Source organism: Labrus bergylta, chromosome 19 (assembly GCF_963930695.1).
Source record: "Labrus bergylta chromosome 19, fLabBer1.1, whole genome shotgun sequence".
In the NCBI taxonomy this organism is placed as follows: Eukaryota; Metazoa; Chordata; class Actinopteri; order Labriformes; family Labridae; genus Labrus; species Labrus bergylta.
The window spans coordinates 637,066-658,114 of NC_089213.1; the positions used below are offsets into that span (position 1 = coordinate 637,066).

At 41.4% G+C, this 21,049-nt stretch overlaps 2 protein-coding genes across 11 annotated transcripts in view; both read left to right on the forward strand.

Moving 5' to 3' along the window:
* The window catches only part of LOC109979012 (major histocompatibility complex class I-related gene protein-like), a 54,300-nt gene that overhangs the window by 7,958 nt on the left and 25,293 nt on the right, over nucleotides 1–21,049 (forward strand). For 2 of the 10 annotated variants that reach the window (XM_065948110.1, XM_065948109.1), the window contains exon 5: nucleotides 313–411. The exons of 6 other annotated variants lie outside the window; for them this stretch is intronic. In XM_065948110.1, coding sequence (XP_065804182.1) covers nucleotides 313–411 — 99 coding nt within the window. Of the gene's footprint in view, nucleotides 1–312; nucleotides 412–540; nucleotides 559–699; nucleotides 779–1,344; nucleotides 2,643–21,049 lie in introns of those variants that run through there. 2 more of the 10 variants (XM_065948107.1, XM_065948108.1) reach the window with 2 other exon arrangements.
* On the forward strand, nucleotides 3,452–19,695 carry LOC136177136 (collagen alpha-1(V) chain-like). Its single transcript, XM_065948387.1, has 14 exons — nucleotides 3,452–3,467; nucleotides 3,981–4,102; nucleotides 12,788–12,841; nucleotides 13,068–13,175; nucleotides 13,256–13,309; nucleotides 13,537–13,698; nucleotides 14,166–14,219; nucleotides 14,369–14,404; nucleotides 14,527–14,580; nucleotides 15,247–15,532; nucleotides 15,790–15,896; nucleotides 16,252–16,320; nucleotides 16,428–16,664; nucleotides 16,955–19,695. The coding sequence occupies exons 1-14, from the start codon at nucleotides 3,452–3,454 to the stop codon at nucleotides 17,099–17,101; spliced, it is 1,506 nt and encodes a 501-aa protein (XP_065804459.1). The 3' UTR covers nucleotides 17,102–19,695.

Consider the following 21,049-nt stretch of genomic DNA (forward strand, 5'->3'; position numbering starts at 1 on the left):
AATAGTTTTGTTTTTTACCGTCTGTCCGCTCGTTACCACAGTGCAGCCGCATTAACCTTTAAATGACTTTAAATCAATAATATTGAGAAAAAAGGGTTTGAATGTAATCGTTAGCGGTTACCATTGTGCCACAATCAAACATGGAAATAAAAGACATAAAGGTGAAGGGAAAAAACAACTACATGTAGAAAATGAATCAAAGGTACAGTGATGAAGACGAGCTAACTGACAGAAGGAGAAACTTTGTCTTTAATGAACCTTTAACCTGTTTGATCACAGGTTGTGTGACTGTGTGTTGTTTGTGTTCAACAGTGAATCCCATCTACATGATCTTTGCCATCATCGCTGTTGTTCTCCTTCTTGTAACCATCGTCTGTGCGGCTGGATTCTGCCTGTATAAGAAGAGAGATGGTGAGAGAGCAAAGTGGAAACATTCAAACATGTTTTTTATATTTACATCTGGTGAATAGTTCTCTTGAGGGGACCTTAAATAACCTTCAATGAAATAAATCTAGAACAATCTTTTTTTTTCTGTTTCAGCCAAACGCCCTCCATCCCGTAAGTAGAACTTGATTTTATTATATTAAGTTTGACCTTAAATGAACTCTGTAAATGAAAAAGGGTTTCTGGAGTGTTTTCTGGTGTAAATGATGGTTTCAGAGTCGGATGTGTGCTAACATTGTGTTTCTGATCTTACAGCGGTAAACGACCCGGCTGTGCAACAAATGATGCTTCCAAATCAAAATACCTAAAAGACAAAGAGAGGACCCTGAACCCAGTGAGTTACATGAAATAAGCCTTTAATTCAGGATATAGTCATTGTTCTGGTGGTGTGTGTGGTAAGTCAGGAAGACACTGCATGTAAACATTACTTCTGCTGCTGCGTCACCTGGACAGAGGCGGTAACCACAGCTACAGGCAGAGAGAAAAGAGAGTCACAGGTGAATGGGGAAGAGGAATCAGGAATCAGAGGAAGACACACAGTTTTTAAACCGTGTGTGTGTGAACGTGTTTTTGAGTCCTGTCATGTTTATTATCATGTTTTCATATACGAGCTTATTCTTTTCTTTTTGGTTGTTACAGTAATTCTTTAAATCTGATTATAAAACTGCATAAAGGAGATCGTTTCTTTGTTATTGTAAAAAAGTTGATGACTCATTTTAGTGAAAAAGTGTATTTGAAGTGAAGAGAGATGATTTAAAGAAAGGCGCTTTAATGATGAAATCACCGTGACCTTTGACCTTGATGTTAAAACCTGGAAGTGTGGATAAATTCTGTAAAAAAAGTGATGATAAATATTTTTTAATGTCATGTTTTCTCTTTCTTCTGTCTTTTTCTCTAAAGGTTTACGGGTACGTTCTGCACTGAAACAAGGAGCAGACCGACACGCTCTCCTCAGAATTCATTGGCTCTCATCGTATCAGACATGAAGTGATCAGAGTTGGGAATTTAAATTTAAATCTTTGAAATACAAAGAAAACAAGTTTGAAAAAGAGTTGACAAATGCTTTACAAATCTTCTTTAGGGTTGTTTGGTGACGTTAGTTTCAAATATAAAAAGCTTTTCCGCTGATAAAAGACGCTTAAATAAATTTAAATGAAAACTTGATGATTTATTTTTCATCACCTGGAGAGAAGAGAATCAGAAGATGAATCTATGACGGCATCACGCCGCTCTTCATGTGTTGAAGAAAGATTTGTGTGTTGATCTAAAATCCATCCTAGTTGGATTGTGTGGCTGTAAAATACAGAAACATCAACCAGAGGATGTTTTATTGAAGATTGTGAGAAAGCCCTGCTGTTGGTCTCTTGTTGTGTTCGACCACTCGGAGAAAAGAAACACAATTGAGCGTTGAGAATTTGGGCCCCTGAGCGTCTTTAAGTGTCGATGAAGATGTTTTTCTTTTTATTATCTAATGATGAACTGAGCTCCAGTTTTCTCATGATTTATTTGATACAGGTTTTTGTCAAAGTACTCCATCTTTAAAGTATAACTAAATCCAACATGTAGAAAACATAGCAGTAACATACACCATGATATGTTGTATCAGTGATGTCAGGCCCTTTGCACACACACACACACACACACACACACACACACAATACAAACATTAAACATTTTATTTTCCAGTTGTGTAAATAGTTTCGCTTATTTATTTTTTTTAAGATTTATTTTTGGGCTTTTGGTACCTTTACTGTAGAGATAGGACAGAGGATAGAGTCTGAAATCAGGGAGAGAGAGAGAGCGGGGAATGACGTGCAGGAAAGGAGCCACAGGTTGGATTTGAACCTGGTCCGCCCGCTTGTAGGACCATAGCCTCCATTCACCAGCTCCTCAGTACTGTTTATTTCTGCATAAGTAATGAAGTGTGTTGATTTAAACGAGGCTCAAGAGATTTATAATGTTTGTGTTTTAAGGTTTTTCATTAGTAATCAGGACTATGTTGTTTTTTCTTCTGTGATATATATTTTTATATTAAGTTTAAATGCTTCAGCTGATCACACACTGATGTGATGAAAAGAAAAGTTGTTAGTTTTATTTGAGTTAAGATCTTGAATGGTTGGTGGGATGTTGAATGTTTCTCTGTGAAGCTGTCTGTAAATATAGATTTAGTGTTTCAATAAAGCCCTTAAACATTCAAAGTGTGTGTCTTCTTGTGATTTCACATAAAGTGTCTGAATAAATGAGGAGCAGATTTCCAGATATGAAGACCTGTGTGTGTTTTCCATAAATGATAATAAAAGAAATTGCTGCAGATTTTCTTTCAGTCTTTTTCTGTTGTTAAAAACTTGTTTTCCCTGCCAAACATTAAAAACATGTTGGTCTCTGATATGAAGCTCTGGTGTAAGTTCAGTCAGGAAGACTTTATATTTGCCTTCACGATCGGGTCTTTCTCTCATTCTTCCCTTTTTGCACGCTCGCTCACGTTTCCCCTGTTATTCTCCAGCTGTCATTGGATAATCAGCTGTCTCGTCAGCGGTACTCATCTAACCAATGGCATGGCGTTCCTCCTTCATTGTCAGCCTATCATCGTTCTGCTCTCTTTTAAATGTGATTCTTTCTCTGCCTTTAGTTCCTTCATGTTGATGTTTCGTGCGCCCCTCCACCTCCCCATCACCGCCCGTTTTCACAGAATCATCATCCATCAACTCTTCACCCATCCGGTCTCATCATGTCCTCAGCTTCAGCACCACCAGGGTCTGGACTCCATCAGGGGATTTATTCTGTCAACACTCAGAATTGTTATTCTTCAAACATCAATCACCCCCATAGAGTCCAAGCTCCAAAGTGTTTCTGTCAAGTCACATTTCCATGTTATCCATTATAATAAATCATTTTTTTCTTAATTCACTCGTCTCTCCTGATTTAAATTCGACTACCTATCTGGAGAAGCCATGTTTATGAAGTGCAGAACACAAATAGTTCCAGCAGGTGTCGCCTTGTGGTTAAGATGATAATCTATGAAGGTAGGAACTTTCACTGGGGTGTCAGGTGTTGCTAGACGGGGAGTAAATACACTTCTTTGACTGCTGTACACTATGAGGTGACAGAGTGAATCTGAATTGAAATGTCTGGATTATTGTTTGAACAGTTCACATGTGACAGTAATCAAGACATTGATGGAATGAGAAATAAATATTCCTAAACAAAGAAGATATTGGACTGTCTTATTTTGAATGCTTACGCTCAGGATCGAAGCCGGCAAGCGGCTCAATTAATAAACTAGATTAGTCCGTCTATGTAGATCCTCAGTGGCTTTAAGTTTAAGCTTAGCCGCTATATTCAAGTCAAATAAGTTGTTAATGACGCTTGAAGAGCTTCACCACGACGGAAATCAAGTGGATCATTGCTCGTCGTTTCCAGCTGACAGGACGCTGGAAATCGGAAACTACAAGCCGGGTGTAAACACCGGAGCCAGCCGGCCGCAGCATCCATCTTTCGGCGAGAGGACGCCGGCTACAACACCATTGCCTGCTGAGGTTCGGGGCCGATAAGCAGATCGCTTCTCTCGGTTCGAGTGACTGTGCCTGTGGGAGGATTTCAGGAGCTGATCTTCACGCAGAGGAGTTTGCATCGGGATCATCCAGGCGCCCAACGTGAGGTAGGCTACGTGTAGCGCTACTAATGAATGGCCATTCATATTTTGTGTGCACAGCGATCGCTACAAACCTGTAAAGGTTCCAATGCATTGGTGGTCGAAGCCACTGGACGATTGACTTTGTTTGCGTGTTGCGAGCTGACTGTGAACAATGGATACGCGCGTTAATGACGTTGACAGCCCCGCTGAGGCTATTGCGCAATCAGTGGAAACGAACACTTCAGGTGTTGATAAACAAAAACATGCTGTAAAGTTAACTCCTAAGGCCTTTGCTGAAAGGTTGGAAATGTTGCAAAGTGAAAGAAAAGCTAAGCTAAACAAGGCTAGAAAATTAAGAGCAAATGTGCAAAAAGATGATAACAAATCAGAGGTGCAACGTGTTTATAATGAGCTTGTCAATTTGTGTGATGAAGTAAAAGGTATTCATGGGTCTGTGTTGTGTATGTTACCTGCTGATGAAAAGGAAAGGCATGAAACCTGGTTTAAAGCAAAAATGATGTTTAATGATGAATGTATTGCTCACATCAAAAGGTGGGTGGTATAAAAAAGTTTGCTGTGAGGGACTAAACACGGGAGTGAAGCTGTGACGCGCTGTCGTTATAAATGACTTCCAGATCCAAGATGCTTTAGTCATTTATTCTTCCAAAAACAAAACAAGATACTACAAACGCAGTTATCGGGTCATCAAATCAACTTGTGATCGCAGTGCAGTGTAGTGTGGCGGTCAACAGAAACTGTCTCTTCCCACGCTCACCCCCTCTCTCCATCCAAGCCAAAAACCAGGTGAACAGGTGAGTGCGGCTCATATAATCACTGCCATCACCACGAGATTTCCGGTGAACACACCCACCACCAGGAACAAGCAGACCGTAAACAATAAACAAATCAGTAAACAACCCATGACACCAAATACACAATCAACTTACATTTATGGCTCCTACAGGTGGTATCTTCTGAACAAAATGCATGCAAAGGTGATCATGAACTGGATACTGGTGATGATGATGATGATGATGATGTCAATCCCGAGGACAGTGTTTCAAATGTTTCTTGCAAATACTCAAGCAGAAAAAGCTCATCCAGTGGAAAGTCAAGCACAGCTTCCTCTGCAAGAATTAAAGCCGAGGCTGATCGAGCTGCACTGTTGGCTCATGTGGAAGCTTTAAAGGAAATGCACGCTCTGGAGCAGGGGTGGCCAACCAGTCAGAGACTAAGAGCCACATGTTTTACTGTCTTACTGCAAAGAGCCACATCATACACACAGGCACACATAAACATCGCCCTGTCCCTTCACCTCTCTTCTGCTCTCTGCCTCACTCTCCTCCTCCACGTTCTTCTCTATTTCTCTCTCAAACACACAGATTTAAAATAAAAAAAAGAACAATAGCCTTGACACACACACACACACACCCTCACACAGAGACACACACACACACACTCACACAGACACACACCTTCACACACACTCACACAGAGACACACACACACACACACTCACACACACACCTTCACACACACTCACACAGAGACACACACACACACACTCACACAGAGACACACACACACACACACCTTCACACACACTCACACAGAGACACACACACACACACACCCTCACACAGAGACACACACACCCACACACCCTCACACACACACACACACACCCTCACACACACCCTCACACACACACACCCTCACACAGAGACACACACACACACACACCCTCACACACACACACCCTCACACACACACACCCTCACACACACACACCCTCACACACACACACACCCTCACACACACACACACTCACATACCTCTGCTCAGCCACATTTACTGTATATGTCACACACCAACATGATATTGACAAAAATGGACTTAAAACTAACTAAGACCACAGGCCGGTCACTGTCAACAAGGAACATTGTGTGCACTGTCTCACACACACAAACTCTCAGTTCAACCAAGTCCACAAACAAAAATGTAAACATTTACAATACTGTCAATAACAAAATGCGTGAAAAGTTTTACTCTGCATGTTGCTTCTTAGTGGGACTTCTAGCATTCCTTGCCTTCAGTGAGAAGGCTACAGAAGAAAATGGGCTCTCAAGGGAGGACATCAAATTCATGGAGAGTGGAAAAGTCAGCAGCTCTGGAGGACGGTCACTACAGCCTGAAGTTTCCCTTTAAGAAAGACAGCCTGTCCCTGCCCAACAACTTTCCGGTGGTGAAGCAAAGGTTACTTGGTCTGAAAAGGAAGCTTTTGAACAACAAACAGTACCATGAAGAATATAAAACATGCCTCAATGAGTTGATGAGTAAAGGCTATGCAGAGCCAGCTACACATCATTTGGATTGTAGCAGTGGCAAGGTGTGGTATATTCCCCACCACGGTGTATATCACCCAAAGAAGAGGACTCTGCGAGTGATGTTCGACTGTGGTGCAACGTTCAAAGCGACATCTTTGAACCATCAACTCTTGCAAGGTCCCAATCTCACTAGCACCTTGCTAGGGGTCCTCCTAAGATTCAGGCAAGAACCAGTTGCAGTCATGGGTGACATACAGGCGATGTTTCGTGACAGTAATCAAGACAATGATGGAATGAGAAATAAATATTCCTAAACGAAGAAGACATGTCTGTCTTATTTCGAATTCTTACGCTCAGGATCGAAGCCGTCAAGCGCCTCAATTAATAGGCTAGATTAGTCCGTCTATGTAGATCCTCAGTGGCTTTAAGTTTTAGGCTTAGCCGCTATACTATCCAAAAATATCACTCCAGAGGCAGAGCACAACATCGACAGCTGTTCTTCAGAGATCTAATCAGCATCAAAACTATCCTAAATATCTTCATCATCATTATCAAACAAAACCATCATCATCAATAATATCATTAAGGTGGTAGGTGGTCATAAAGAGCTGGGTCTTTAGCTTTTTCTTAAAGGTGCAGAGGGACTCTGCAGATCAAATGGAGTTTAGTTCCTTTCACCAGTAGGGGGCGACAGAGGAGAAGAGTCTAGTTAGAGACTTAGGACCCTGTTGTGAAGGTTGGATTCAAGGGGCAACCTCCGGTCTCGAAAAATGAAGCCTATGCAGAAGTACAAAAAACTGCAGTTCCTCGAGGTTCCTCTTGAGGCTGGCTGCAGAAGCGCCGGAAGTGCCATAAGCCCACAGCCAAAAAAGCCCGTTTTTACCACAGGAATCAACATGTTTACAGCCTGGTTCAAAAAACGAGATATATCTGAGAAGTTGACGGCCCCTTCTCCTCACACTGTGGGGGGGGGGGTGAATTTTTTGATGACTCATCAGTTTTGATTTGATGAAGGATAAGAGTTATTCACAATAAGGCGTGTAGCTGACCAGCTTGACAGGCGGGTGAGGTGTAACGGTTTGTCAGGAGGTTTAAAACCCGCCTCAGCTCTCAGCCTGTGGGTGACATCACTCAGGCCATCCGGGGGAGACCTCCCTCACAGCGAGCTGTTGAAGAGAAGCAACTGAAGTCCACCCCAGAAGAACCAACAAATACAGATGTTGTTGAGGCTCAGGTTTCTTCCTCTGTCTCTGCAGCTCTCTGGGCACCTCGATGGACCAGTCACCAATAATCCACACTGTGTCTATAGGAGAAATACAAAGGTGTTCAATTAATGCCTCAGACAAAATGTACAGTTAACTACATGTGACAGCTCAGGCTGTTTTTTTGTTATGAGCCACATCTGCAGGAATAATATTGAACAAGGTAGCTGCAGCTCATCATAATAGATGCCAGTCTTAAATACTATTTTTTCTAATACTTAAAGTTTTTGGTGTGAAGCTGACACTGTCCACAGACTCCATGACTTCACAGGTTCAATAGAAAACAAATGTCTTATAATAAATACTAACTAATTATTTTTCAGTTGTCATGTTCACCTCATCGCTGTTGACATCAGTAAATATAAAACTCAGACATTCCTCTTTTTGTCAGAACAGTAACATGAACTGTATGCTTTGTAATATTGATTTCTTCTGGATGTCTCATATTTATTTACAGTTTATGGATAAAACTTTGTTAATGTATTTCTCTGCTAACACTGACAAAGTCTAACTGCTCTGACAAATAACTAATAACCATAGTTGTATATTTTAAAAAGTGTAGTTTTAAGACTTTAATTACATATTTGGGTTGAATATAATTAGTTTTAACTGTGTTGTAGAAAAGTTAAAGAGGGAGTGTAGACCTGGATCAGAGAGTTAAAGTAAGGAGGAGCTGGGGGGCGCTAGTGAGCACTGCGTGGATTAGTCGCTTTCTGTGGAGCTCTGTCACATCGCTAAAAAGTTGCTTATAATACACACTTTCATCTAGATTTCTCAAAAATGAACAGCTCTGGAAGAAGTGTCACCAAGGGGAAACCCTTAAATCCAAAATCTGCCTCCAAGAAGGATGGTGAGGATGGACCTGGAAGGGTCTGCAACTGACCATGAGACCCGCATAACAGACCTCGAGAAACGGTGAGAGGAGTTGATGGAGAACAACACTGCCATGAAGCGCAAGCTGACCGACCATGAGAGCAGATCCAGACGCTCCAATATTCAAATCACCGGCTTACCTGAAAAGGTGGAGAAAGGCAACCCGACGCAGGTCATCGCGGAGTTTCTTCCAAAACTTCTCGGGGCAAATCATTTCCCCAGCAGTCTGAAAGTGGACCGGGCACACCGTATTGGCACACAGTCGTCACCTTCACGTCCACGCACCATGATCGCCAAAATTCACCACTTTCCAGAGAAGGAAGAAATTGTGAAGCTTGCCCGCCTGCAATCTCCTTTGTCTTTTCATGGAGTCCGGATCAGTGTGTTTCCCGACTTCTCACCCGAGATTTCTGAACAACGCCGAGCGAGGCAGGAATTAAACACGGTCTGATCTTCACTTTCAACGGCGAGCAGAAACTATTTCAGAAGCCTGCAGATGCCGAGGCTTTCATCGACAGGTTTATTACACCTGCTGCCACCCCGTGATCTGTTGGAGCCTCCGTTTCAGCTCGATGCTGCTCTCAGACCAACATCTGCCTCTGGGTTTATCTGCTTCCACAAGACAGTAAAACAGTTCCGAGTTTTGTTCTCTGCCTATTTTAATGAGTGTTTCAGACATGTGAGGGCTGACGGAGCAGGTCAGAAACTCCACCAGTCATGTACACCATGTTATTATTGGCTGACTGTCTCTTAAGACTCTTTCCTACAGGGTTTAGTTGTCTCTCAGTGTTTATGAGGGGATCCAAGTGCCTCTTCGTTTGGGGAAGTGGATGGGGGGAGGAGGGTTCACTGTATGTATACAATACTATATATTGTGTTTTGTTTTGTTCGCTCTTTCTACACTGCGTCATCAGAACCGTTATGTTGACTATATAACAACACTGTCTCAATATAAACAATGCTTTCATGGTTATCAGTAGTTCATCCGTTTCGCCACAAGGTGGCAGTTTGACCTCATTGACCTGGAATGTCAGAGGCCTTGGAACTAACTTAAAGAGAGGCAAGGTTTTTTCCCATTTCAAATCTTTATCCGGAGACATTATGTTTATCCAAGAAACTCATATCAAACACACGGAGCAATGGAGGTTAAAATGCAGGTGGATATCACAGATATATCAGTCAACCTTTTCTTCTAAAGCTAGAGGTGTAGCCATATTAATCCGTCGAAATATCCCATTTGAGCACATTTCAACCATTTCAGATCCAAATGGCAGCTACCTTAAGAGTCACTGGTCACATTCTGTCTCGGCAGCCTGCAGGTAACGTTATTGAACATATATGCACCCAATTTTGAAAAATCTGCCGTTTCGCATTGCCACGGACAAAATCTAGTACTTAGGAGTTGATATCCCTAAAGGCCCTAAATTAATTTATAAACTGAATTATTTGAACATGATAGAGAGACTCAAAGCCAACTGTAGGTATCCACTGAATGAAGCCGTAGCTTGACGCTCCCAGAACTCCTCTCTTCAGTCATTTTCATCCAAAAAATCCACGGGACCAAATGATCAAAGTTTAAATGTTTACTTAAACATAAATAAACAAAAAACAGATACAGGTTAGTCCAAAACTATACAAAAAGAGAGATGAGGAGAGAGAGGTCATAAGACTGTGTGGCTCCACTCTCTACTAGTCTGAACTAAGCCCCTCCCCCTCCCAGATCCAATGAACAAAAAGTATTACATGCATCCATAAATGTAACATGATGAGCAATAAGGCTCCTACACCAACATTGAGTCCTGGAGACTGCTACCGCTGTCTATGTTAGGTCGAGTAAATGCAATCAAAATGATGGCACTCCCTACGTTTCTTTACCTCTTTCAAAATGTACCTATATTCGTGCCCAAAGCCTTTTTCAAGCTACTAGATTCCTTGATGTTGCCTTTCGTATGGGGTTTCAAAGCACATCGTATCTCTAAAAAGCATATCACTAAGTCAAAGTCTGCAGGTGGCCTTGGTCTCCCTGACTTTCGGTACTATGATTGGGCTGCAAACTCTAGAGCACTGATGTACTGGAAAGATGCTTATCCAGGTAAAGTCACCCCCTCAACCCCTTCATGGCTGGCAATTGAACAGGATCTTTTGAAAACCTCCCTCCCCGCTCTTCTATTTTCACAAACCAGATCCCCTGCAACTATTACGGGCAATAACTTTAGAATCACAAACTCTTTGAGAATTTGGTATCAAATACGGAAATCATTTAAATGACCTGAAACTTCTGCTTATACACCTGTTTGCTGCAACCATGCCTTCCCTCCCTCAATCACAGATAATACTTTCAGACTCTGGTGGAATAAAGGCATCATCACCATTGCAGACCTTTATGTTAATAACACTTTTGCCACCTTTCTACAGTTAAAAGAAAAATATACACTGCCAGATTCGCATTTCTTCCATTTTCTCCAGATTAGAGACTACATCCGCACAAATATTTCAAACTTTCAGTCAATGCCAACCCCAAGCGAACTTTATAATCTTATAAACCAGAGTCCTGACTCGAAACGATTAATCTCCAGATTTGTAGATCTTATCACAGCACATAACTCTGTTTCCACACAGCACCTAAAAAGATCTTTGTGTATCAGTTGGTCACGAGACCTGGGAAACCTACTTTAAAAACATTTAGAGTTGTTCTATAAACTCCAGAAACCAACTTATTCAATTTAAAATACTTCATAGGCTTCATTATTCCTGCACCAAATTGCACTCCTTTTATCCGTCTGTTTCTCCAACCTGTCCAAAGTGTAAATCAGCTGAGGGCACTCTGGGTCACCTATTCTGGTCTTGCCCTAAACTAAATAAGTTCTGGTCAGATATTTTTAATTGCTTCTCTGAAATGTACAACTTTGACATTACACCAGATCCTTTTACAGCCATTTTTGGCGGAATTCAACATTCATTAAACTTGTCTCATCTACAACAAAAGACATTACACTACGGCATGGTTGTTGTGAAGAGGAATATTCTGTCTCTCTGGAAGAGTGGAGATATACCCTTTTTTAGGACCTGGCTACAAGAAATGACTACCCTGTTACATATGGAGAGGGTCCCATATAGTGTCTCTCTCAGCTCTACAACCTTTGATAAAATGGGGAACCATTCTTGTCTTACTTATCAAAGACAACCTAAAGTTTTATTCTGCTTGTATACGTTTGTGCAAACAGTTGTCCACACTACTTATATGTCTAGAAACCATGTACTTATACTGTCCTAGGCCAATGAGACACACCGTGATCTCTTAACAGTTGGCGCTGATTCTTTTAAAAAAAATGTTGACTTACTGTATTGTAAGATATCCTATAAGAGCATGTCTTTGTTGTTGTTTTGCTTTATTTTCGCACTGCCCTATGTTTCTTATTTTTCTAATTCCTCTTTGTCTTTTTGTTGCTGTGCTGTTTGTTTATAAAACCGAAAATGTATCAATATTTTTTTTTTTTTTTTTTTTAAAGTAAGGAGGAGCTGTTTTTGTCTCATGTGTGTAAAAGAACCTTTAGCAGCTTAAACTTAAAGCCACTGAGGATCTACATAGACGGGCTAGTTTAGTTTATTAATTGAGGCGCTTGCCGGCTTTGCTCCTGAGCGTAAGATTGCGAAATAAGACAGTCCAATATCTTCTTCTTCTATGGAATATTTATTTGTCCTTCCATCGTTGTCTTCATTAATGTCATATGTGTGATGTTCAAACAATAATCCAGACATTTCAATTCAGATTCACTCTGTCACCTCATAGTGTACAGCGGTCAAAGAAGTGTATTTACTCCCCGTCTAGCAACACCTGACACCTCAGTGAAAGTTCCTACCTTCATAGATTATCATCTTAACCACAAGGCGACACCTGCTGGAACTATTTGTGTTCTGCACTTCATAAACATGGCTCCTCCAGAACCTTTACAACCTCATGAACAGAATTGACAAAGAGGAGATGACACTCACTTCAGCCTGTATCTAATTATAGGTGTTCAATAAGTGCGGTGAACAAATCTTAAATGAATGGACCATTTCTTAACATTATACTCTGTTGTACACGTTGTTGATTAGAAGAACATGTGTGGCAGCAGCGCTACAGTAATAAAACATTTCCACATAATAATCCTGAACATGTCTAGAAGATCTCAGGCAGACTGCTCCTGAAAACATGTTTTATAATCTGCATTTGTTGAAGCTGTGTTACATGTTTCACCTGCCAGGGTCCTGCTGGAACGAGAGGACCAGAGGGACGTCAGGGAGAGAAGGGAACCAAGGTGAGTTTAGAGCTTTATAGTGTATTCTCACTCCCTGTGGTTGAAAAATGTAAATTGGTGATAGTTCGCTTTAATGATCCTGTTATAAATCTCTACTTTGATCTCGTTTTGTGAAATGATATTGAAGTTTAATTTATTATGTTGTTATGTTGCTGTGCTGCTTTATTAATACTGTGACAGTACTAAAAACATGTTTTATTATAATTCTCATCATCATTGTTTACAGGGAGAAACAGGTGCTGTTGGACCCCCAGGAAAAACTGGACCTGTTGGTCCCCAGGGTGTACCAGGAAAACCAGGAACAGAGGGTCTCCGAGGACTTCCAGGATCAGTGGTCAGTAAAGATTGTGATAGTGACTGCATGGTGTGTTGGCTGGCCATGTCCTCCTAACTGTGTTTCTAAATCTGTTTCAGGGTGAGCAAGGATCTCCTGGACCTTCTGGACAGAAAGGACCACCTGGACCTCTCGTAAGATAACAATGCCTTTTATTTCCTTTTCTATTTGCACTCTGCACTCTCACAGTGCGTTCAGTAACAGATGTGTTTGTGATGTCTTTAAGTCAAACAGATGTCCGTTCTCCAGCTGCTGTTTCTTTCAAACCTCTAACTTTGTCTCTTATCTCTCCTTTTGTCTCACCAACAACCTCACCGCTGTTTCCTCCTCTCCTCTTCTTTCTCTCCTTCTCCTCTTGCAGGGACCTCCTGGTTTGCCTGGCCTGCGTGGAGAACCCGGTTCCAAGGGAGAGAAAGGACACCCAGGTCTTATCGGTCTCATTGGCCCCCCAGGAGAGCAGGGAGAGAAGGGAGACAGAGGTATGCCTGGCCCTCATGGAACCTCCGGACCAAAAGGAGAGTCTGTAAGTCGCACTTCTTTTAAAACCTTCAGAAAAGCAGCTCAACAAAATGATAAACCTCTTTTACATCGCCTGTTAAAGATGGGAATGTTATCTCCTATTTACCCTTCACAAAGAAATCACAGAGCCACAGTTTTGGTAAAGTAGTTCTACTGGTGTGCTGGAGATAGAGACAGAGGTGTGTGTGTGTGTGTGTGTGTGTGTGTGTGTGTGTGTGTGTGTGTGTGTGTGTTTATGAATGTTAAAGCTGTTTGTTTACATGTTGTCCCTCCTGCTGCATCATCGTAATGCAACGTAAAACTCCACACTGGGACACCAATATTACGCTGTTGCAGGTGAAATGTAAAAGCACAGAGGCTAAGTGACAGTGGAGTTTCTTACAGCATTGCAGTGGAAACTGTTGAATTTCATTGTAATAAACATGTTTGTAAACTATTGTCATGTTGAACATGTCTCCGGTTTTGTTTCAGGGAATGGCTGGAGGAACTGGACCCCTCGGCCCTGCTGGTCCTGCTGGTCTGCCAGTGAGTAGTCCTGTTTGTCTTGTGAACATGCTATCTCTCTTTGTTCTTCCACTTCACTTAGTTCCCCAGATTTAATAAAGTACCAATGCAATGCAGCAAAACACTACGCATGTCATGGTCACCAAACTAAAGGCTCACCTCGTTTACAGGGTCCTCAAGGTGTTAAAGGAGCCAAGGGTTCTTCTGTGAGTATTCTTCAACAGCGTTTGTACCTCACAAACAGAATGAGATTGTTCCTGACTCCTACATCAAATCTGATCTGATTCTGTATTTGCTCTTAAATCTTTCCCCTCTCTGCTGCGTTTAGGGAGGATCTGGTCCTAAGGGAGAAAAGGGAGTACAAGGACCTCCTGGACCTCCTGTAAGTACTCATGCACTCTTTGTGAAAAGAAAGACAATTACATTCTAATCTGCTCAGTATGGATGTAACGATTCACTCAACTCAAGATATGATCAAATCATCATATTGGGTTCAGGATAGGATTTCATCCCGACTTTCTAAATATTATAAGCAGCAGCTGCTATCTACAGCGACCATCAGAGGTAACTAATCCCATTCACACACACCAACGACCAAGCAGTGGGAGCAATTTGGGATTAAGTGTCTTGCCCAAGGACACGTCAGACATGTGGATGCAGGATGTAGTAATTGAACCCCTGAGCTTCTGGTTGAGAGACGACGACTCTACCACTGAGCCACAGCCCCACAAATCCAACATTTAAAAAAACACATGTATAACACAAAAAAGAAAATCTCTTGAAATAGCAGATTTGCAGCCTGTTTTTCTGTCTTTGATGCACAGAAAGCTTTTAAAAGACACAGAATGTTTTTCACTTTGTGACACCTGATGTACATACTGAATAGTAGTATGTAGAGGCGGTTTTGAAAACAGACACATTATCCACATCTTCACTTGCTTAGTATTTTTGATTGTCTCCTGAGGTATCGTTACATTTCTACTGCTCAGTGATTTCACCTCGTTACAGTTTCTAAGTTGATTTATTGAGATGTAAACTTGCTTCCAAGGGCCCACCAGGTGAGGTCATCCAGCCCCTGCCCATCCAGAGGAGCCCCAAGTCCAAGCGCTCCATCGACGCCAGCCAGCTGCTCCCAGAGAGCGACTCAGACATGCCTGCATCCGACGCCACTGGCACTGAGTTCCTGATGGGCAGTGAAGGCATGGAGGAGATCTTTGGCTCTCTCAACTCACTGCGACAGGAGATAGAGACCATGCGATTCCCACTGGGTACCCAGGACAGCCCTGCTCGCACCTGCCAAGACCTGCACCTCAGCCAGCCAGACCTCAAAGACGGTAAGGGAGTCAACCCACAAGCCTGCTCAGCGTAATAATCCCTGCATCAGGTTTTGATAATGTTCTTTGTGTGGTGATCATCGTCAAGTCAACATGTCGATGAAGCTGATCAACATATATGAAAGAGACAGAGTGGGGACTGACATGAGAGAAAGGAGCCACAGGTCGGAATCAAACCTCTGACCTCCTCGCCCAACCAGCGCCCCATTCCTAAGAGTTCTAACATTTACATTTTACTTTCTCTGCCCCCCCTGCAGGAGAGTACTGGATTGACCCCAACCAGGGCTGCTCCAGGGATGCCTTCAAGGTTTTCTGTAATCTCACTAATGGAGCAGAGACATGCCTGTATCCCAGCATCAATACGGTCAGTATATCACAAACACTTTAAACTCTCCTCATTATCCTTTAAAATAAAAGACATGTTAGTCTCTGAGTGCAACTTTAAAAACATTGAACTGATGTGGGAACATTCGATGTTGGTGAAGATTTGAAGACTCTGATTGCTCCCTTTCTAAAAACTCTTTGCATCCTCACATTGTGGTTTTTGTACATTAATAATCAAACTAAGAAAATCTCAGCATGAATAAAGTTCACAAACACTTGAACAAGGTTGATGTTAAATTTTATTTTACCAACAAAACCTGTTTGTTTTATTTGTTAAATAATAAAAAACATCAACATCTTCAACTTAACATGTGATGTGGTTATTATGTTTTCAGGTAAAGATGAGCTCCTGGGACAAAGAGACTCCAGGATCCTGGTACAGTCAGTTCTCCACTGGCAGCAAGGTCCGTAACCTTCTGTGACCTTCTGTGACCTTTAAGATTATAGTTTCATTCTTACCTTAACTTCCTCTGATCCTCTTAATGACCTCCTCTTCCTCATCCTCTACCAGTTCTCCTATGTGGACTCTAATGGCGAGCCTGTGGGCGTGGTCCAGCTCGGCTTCCTGCGTCTCCTGAGCATCCAGGCCCGCCAGAACCTCACCTACCACTGCCATCGCTCGGTGGCCTGGGCCGACCGAAGCGCCAAGAACAGCTACAACAGAGCGCTGCACTTCCAGGGCGCCAACGAGGAGGATCTGAGCTACGAGACCAACCCTTACATCAAGGCCTTGGTGGACGGCTGCTCTGTGAGTTAACACACATAAACCAAACCTCCCTGCTACACCTAAAGGATACATCTGTGGAAACGACCTTCTAAATGTTTGACCTGTCTAATCATGGACATTTAAGAATCAAGCAGCCTAATCTAAAGTGCATCAGTGATGAGTTTCTATATTTCTCTAGTTCTGATGCAGTTACATAACGTGAACATAAAAACACTTTTACAAGAGTAGACCTCATTCTTCACAATCTTACCACCCTAAAGAAAATGCTTCCTGTTTCTGAAACGTGTCTCTCTCTCCGTCTCTGTCTGCAGTATCGTAAGGGCTTCGATAGGACAGTGCTGGAAATCAACACGCCACAAGTGGAGCATCTTCCTCTGCGGGATATTAAGGTGTCAGACTTTGGGGAGAGCAACCAGCAGTTTGGCTTTGAAGTGGGACCTGTCTGTTTCCAAGGCTAAAAACACACACATCCTGAGCGGAACAACACTACAAACACTCACACACATGCACTTAGAGACACATTGATATAAAAACACATACATGCCCAGTAATTTGTAAATTAACTTGTAAATGATATGAAAACACACACACATACACACACTGAGATACACAGATGCGGTTGTGGGACAAACAAGCGCTCACACTCAAGTACGTGCCTGGGAAACTCAACATCGTCCCAACCAATAATGGACGTCAAAAATAAGTCAAGAGGAGAGAAATAAAAACTCGCAGAGAGGAGATCATCGTTTGGGCGCACCACAGCAAGAAAGGAAGAAAGAAGCCAGGAGAGAGTGTTTCTGAAGAATGAAACAGTGTTGTTTTACCAGCAGCCAAAGAGGCCGGCCTGAGACAGAGAACAAGCCGGCGACATCTGAAGCCCCTTGTCTCCGATCCCCCTCTCACTCCTCTCTCCTCCCCACGGTCTCCCCCTTTTTTTATCCACTCATCCCACTTGCTCTACCTCCTGCTTCCTCCTTCTAAAAAAAAAGGGTCACACTCGGACTTTATCTGCATTTCTTTAATCTCACGTTCACACTGCGGGCAACATGGTTGACAGTCACTCTTTTCAGACTGAAGAGCGGTGCAACATATGAGGCTGAATGCATCCGTACGGTTTGAAAAGTTAGTTTCGGTTCACAGCTTTGGTGTTAAATGCTTCAGTCAATTGAGAATTGAATGTTTTGAATCAACTTTCTTCTCTAAGCCAGCACTCCCACTCATGAACCTAAAAGAAACCTGCAGGCGCCAAACTTTGGAAGTAAAATGACGGCCAGTGGTCAGTTCAAATCTTCTTTACGGGCTCAGTCATCTAGCTGTCTATTTCTGTGACATGTGTGTAAACACTCAGTGACTTGTCAATCGTGTTGCTCACATTGGAAACACTTTTTAACTCACAGCTCTTTTCTTATTGTATCAAAAGGAACCAAAGAAATAAAGCCACCAGTTTCCTCCCAGAATGAAGAGGGAACCAACCGAAGGATGCCATGCTTGTTAGATTGAAGTTTTTCTTTTGTTACAGCGGCTTCTCTTTATGATTATCTTTCAGTGTCATTAAAAACACTCTATAAATGTGATTCACAGCTCATACTAATGGTTGAAAAATCTTTCTGGTGTGATGCAGCAAGGATTGTAGAGTCCAGTGAGAAGCAGGAGTTATTCTTTGTTAGACCTGTTTCCTTTGAGAGCAGCAGAAACTCTCTTTGAATTGTTGGTTTGTTACGCAGGACAAAACTTGCTGCGTGCAGTGAGGCAAAATAAAGATGTGTGGAAACCTTGGTCAGGGAATTAAATAGCCATTGTTTTTGTAAGCTGTGCTACGCCTGATGCTGTTGTACTTACATGCTACTTGTGCCTTTTAAACGGCTGATTGGTCTTTAAATCAAGGATCAGGCTATGAGGGTCTCCATCCCACACCAGTCTAGCATTTACTGAGTCACTTTCTGGGTACTTTGATTTTTTTAAAATCCAAAACATGTTTTCTGATTATCAGAACCTCGTCAGGGTTTAAATATGTACCTGGGAGCCCTCTCCCATCTTTGTTCTCCTACAGCAGTGAATTAAATGCATGCAGAAACTGTGTGGCAAGGTGCTAATTATACCAAAGTATACAAGTTGTAGTATTCACTTTCCACCCCTCCTTCACTCTCTTTAGTCTCTTTTATAATTTCATGAAGCTTTTTTACTGGGGAAAATGTGCATTACATTCCATTTGTACAGAAATAGTGATATTCTATTGTATTTATTTAAAACAAACAGGGTGCTATGAGATAAAAAAAGACCACCAAATATTCACGTCAAATGTGGTATATTTCATTTGTATTTATTTCAAGTGTTCAAGTGACTAGAGTGACTTACATGTTCAACTATCTTCCAGCTTGAGCTAAGGTGCTTCTGTTCACGCCCTGTCCAAACTCCTCCTGTAGAACCAAAGAATCTGTGGCCATATTTGATTGTAATATCCCTTTTTTTAGTGTTTTCATCAACTGTACTGTGCTGTTCAATTTTGCTTCCACTGTAATGATTAAATGGTGACTCTCCAGCTCTGTCGTTGCTACTGTTTCACTCGACGTCTATTGGTTTCAAACTCAGCTTCTTGCTTAACTGGGCTTTTAAATGCATCAAAGAAATTCAGTTCACTGAGTCAGTCCCTGCATTGATCAACATGTTTAAATATTAACACAATCCTCTGAGCTTTAAAATGAACATCTGTGATTTAAGTGGGTAGGAGGACATTTGTGAGAGGGAGGGGACGACCCTGTCTGCCGACATGAGTGGCCACAAGATGGCATACAAGGGCTTAGCTTTGTTTTGTTTTTTATTGTTTGACCTTTTTTAAAGTATAGCTCAGAAACTCGACGGGATGGCCAAAACCTTAAAATGAATAAATCTGACTTTGAGATCCTCCAGAAACAATGACCTAAACATATTTCCTTTGTTCTGAAGACAAACATAAAAAATATGGTGCTGAAAAGAGTAAAAAGTATTATTTTATAATGTGTGTAAGTAATTTTTTTAAATTCTTGTTTCTGTAATATATAATCTTTTTAAAAGAGCTGCTTGACTCTTGTTTTTCTTCCTAACATCTGTCATCGTACGTCTCTTTGACTACTTTTGGCCACAGGATGTTGCCATCTCTTATTCATTCAGGTAGATAATAGATGGATTTTAAGGTGTCGCCTTGTAACAAGACAAGCAGTTAAACCCCTGCTTCCTGTGTGGGGTGATATATGATATATGAAAAAGATGTGCTTTTTAGTTTTCTCACACCAAGATTGATTTGTTTTCTTCTTCGCTGAGCTCTTTTTGTAATATTTATTCTGATCATTCGCGTGCATTATTTTGTATCTATCAATCGATCCTTTCTTCTTGTCTTTCATGATTCATTAATTAAACTAATCAGCAGTAGGAACCAAAGTTAGCTGCTGTTGTAGCTACTCCGGACGTTTAAGCAGGTGCACCAACAGCGTTAGTGACAATAATGCTAATGCTAACTCTGGGTTGTTTGTCATCCATGTTTACATTAACATTGTAATACAGATACAGATTCTTTACTATTTTTAACCAACAACACATTCTTGTAGTTTTGGGTTAGTTTGACGCAGGTTGGTCTTTTAAATCTGTTACTTTAATGTTTTACAGGAAACGTCCGTTTACATTTCCGGTTTGCTAACTTCGCTCAATGAATTCAGTCGAGAGGACAGAACACGACATTATGTGTTTTTTATTGAACCATTAAACCAATCAGGTTCTTTAACATTCAGAGAACACCTTTCAATTACTTTTATTAAGATTGTGATTTTATTCATTTCAGTGTAATTCTTCATCCTATCCGTCACGTATCGACTAAACAGCGCCCTCTTGTGGCCGGTTGGAGTTAATCCCCCTTTAAGTTTCTCAGCACTTTAATGCAGATACTCAAATGAGTTTAAAGATTCATCATCAACAGGTCATTGCACGATATCATACCAAAGATGCTGCATGATTTAAACCAGCTGGATGTGAATCATAAAGATATTAAACTAATGATGACATAACATCTTAAATGTTTTAAATGTGTTGCTTTCTTTCAAAGATAACATGCACATTAAACATCTTTTTAAGATGTATCTGTTTTATGAACAGAGGCTGTAAAAGCCTGTATCTCCACAACAGAAACCTTGTATGTTTTTGGTGTTTCTGTGTAAAAACTTTTACAGTGTTTTCATTTTTCAGACTGACAAACATTTTTTAAACTTCTGAAAGTTTGTGTTTAAAAATGTTCAGTATTTATAATTATTACTGAAGGTAAACTACACTTTCATTTCACTTCTTGGCTCAGGGTATTTTACTGTTCAGCTTGTTGGCTTCATTTCTAAAAACCTAACTTACAAGCTTAGCTTCTAACCAGCATATACTAACTTTGAACT

What these genes read in the sequence shown, in the direction of transcription:
- LOC136177136 (XM_065948387.1), top strand. An exon ending in ATCCAGGCGCCCAACGTGAG is followed by an intron (nt 4,103 to 12,787) that starts GTAGGCTACGTG and finishes TTCACCTGCCAG; the next exon opens with GGTCCTGCTGGAACGAGAGG. An exon ending in CCGGACCAAAAGGAGAGTCT is followed by an intron (nt 13,699 to 14,165) that starts GTAAGTCGCACT and finishes GTTTTGTTTCAG; the next exon opens with GGAATGGCTGGAGGAACTGG.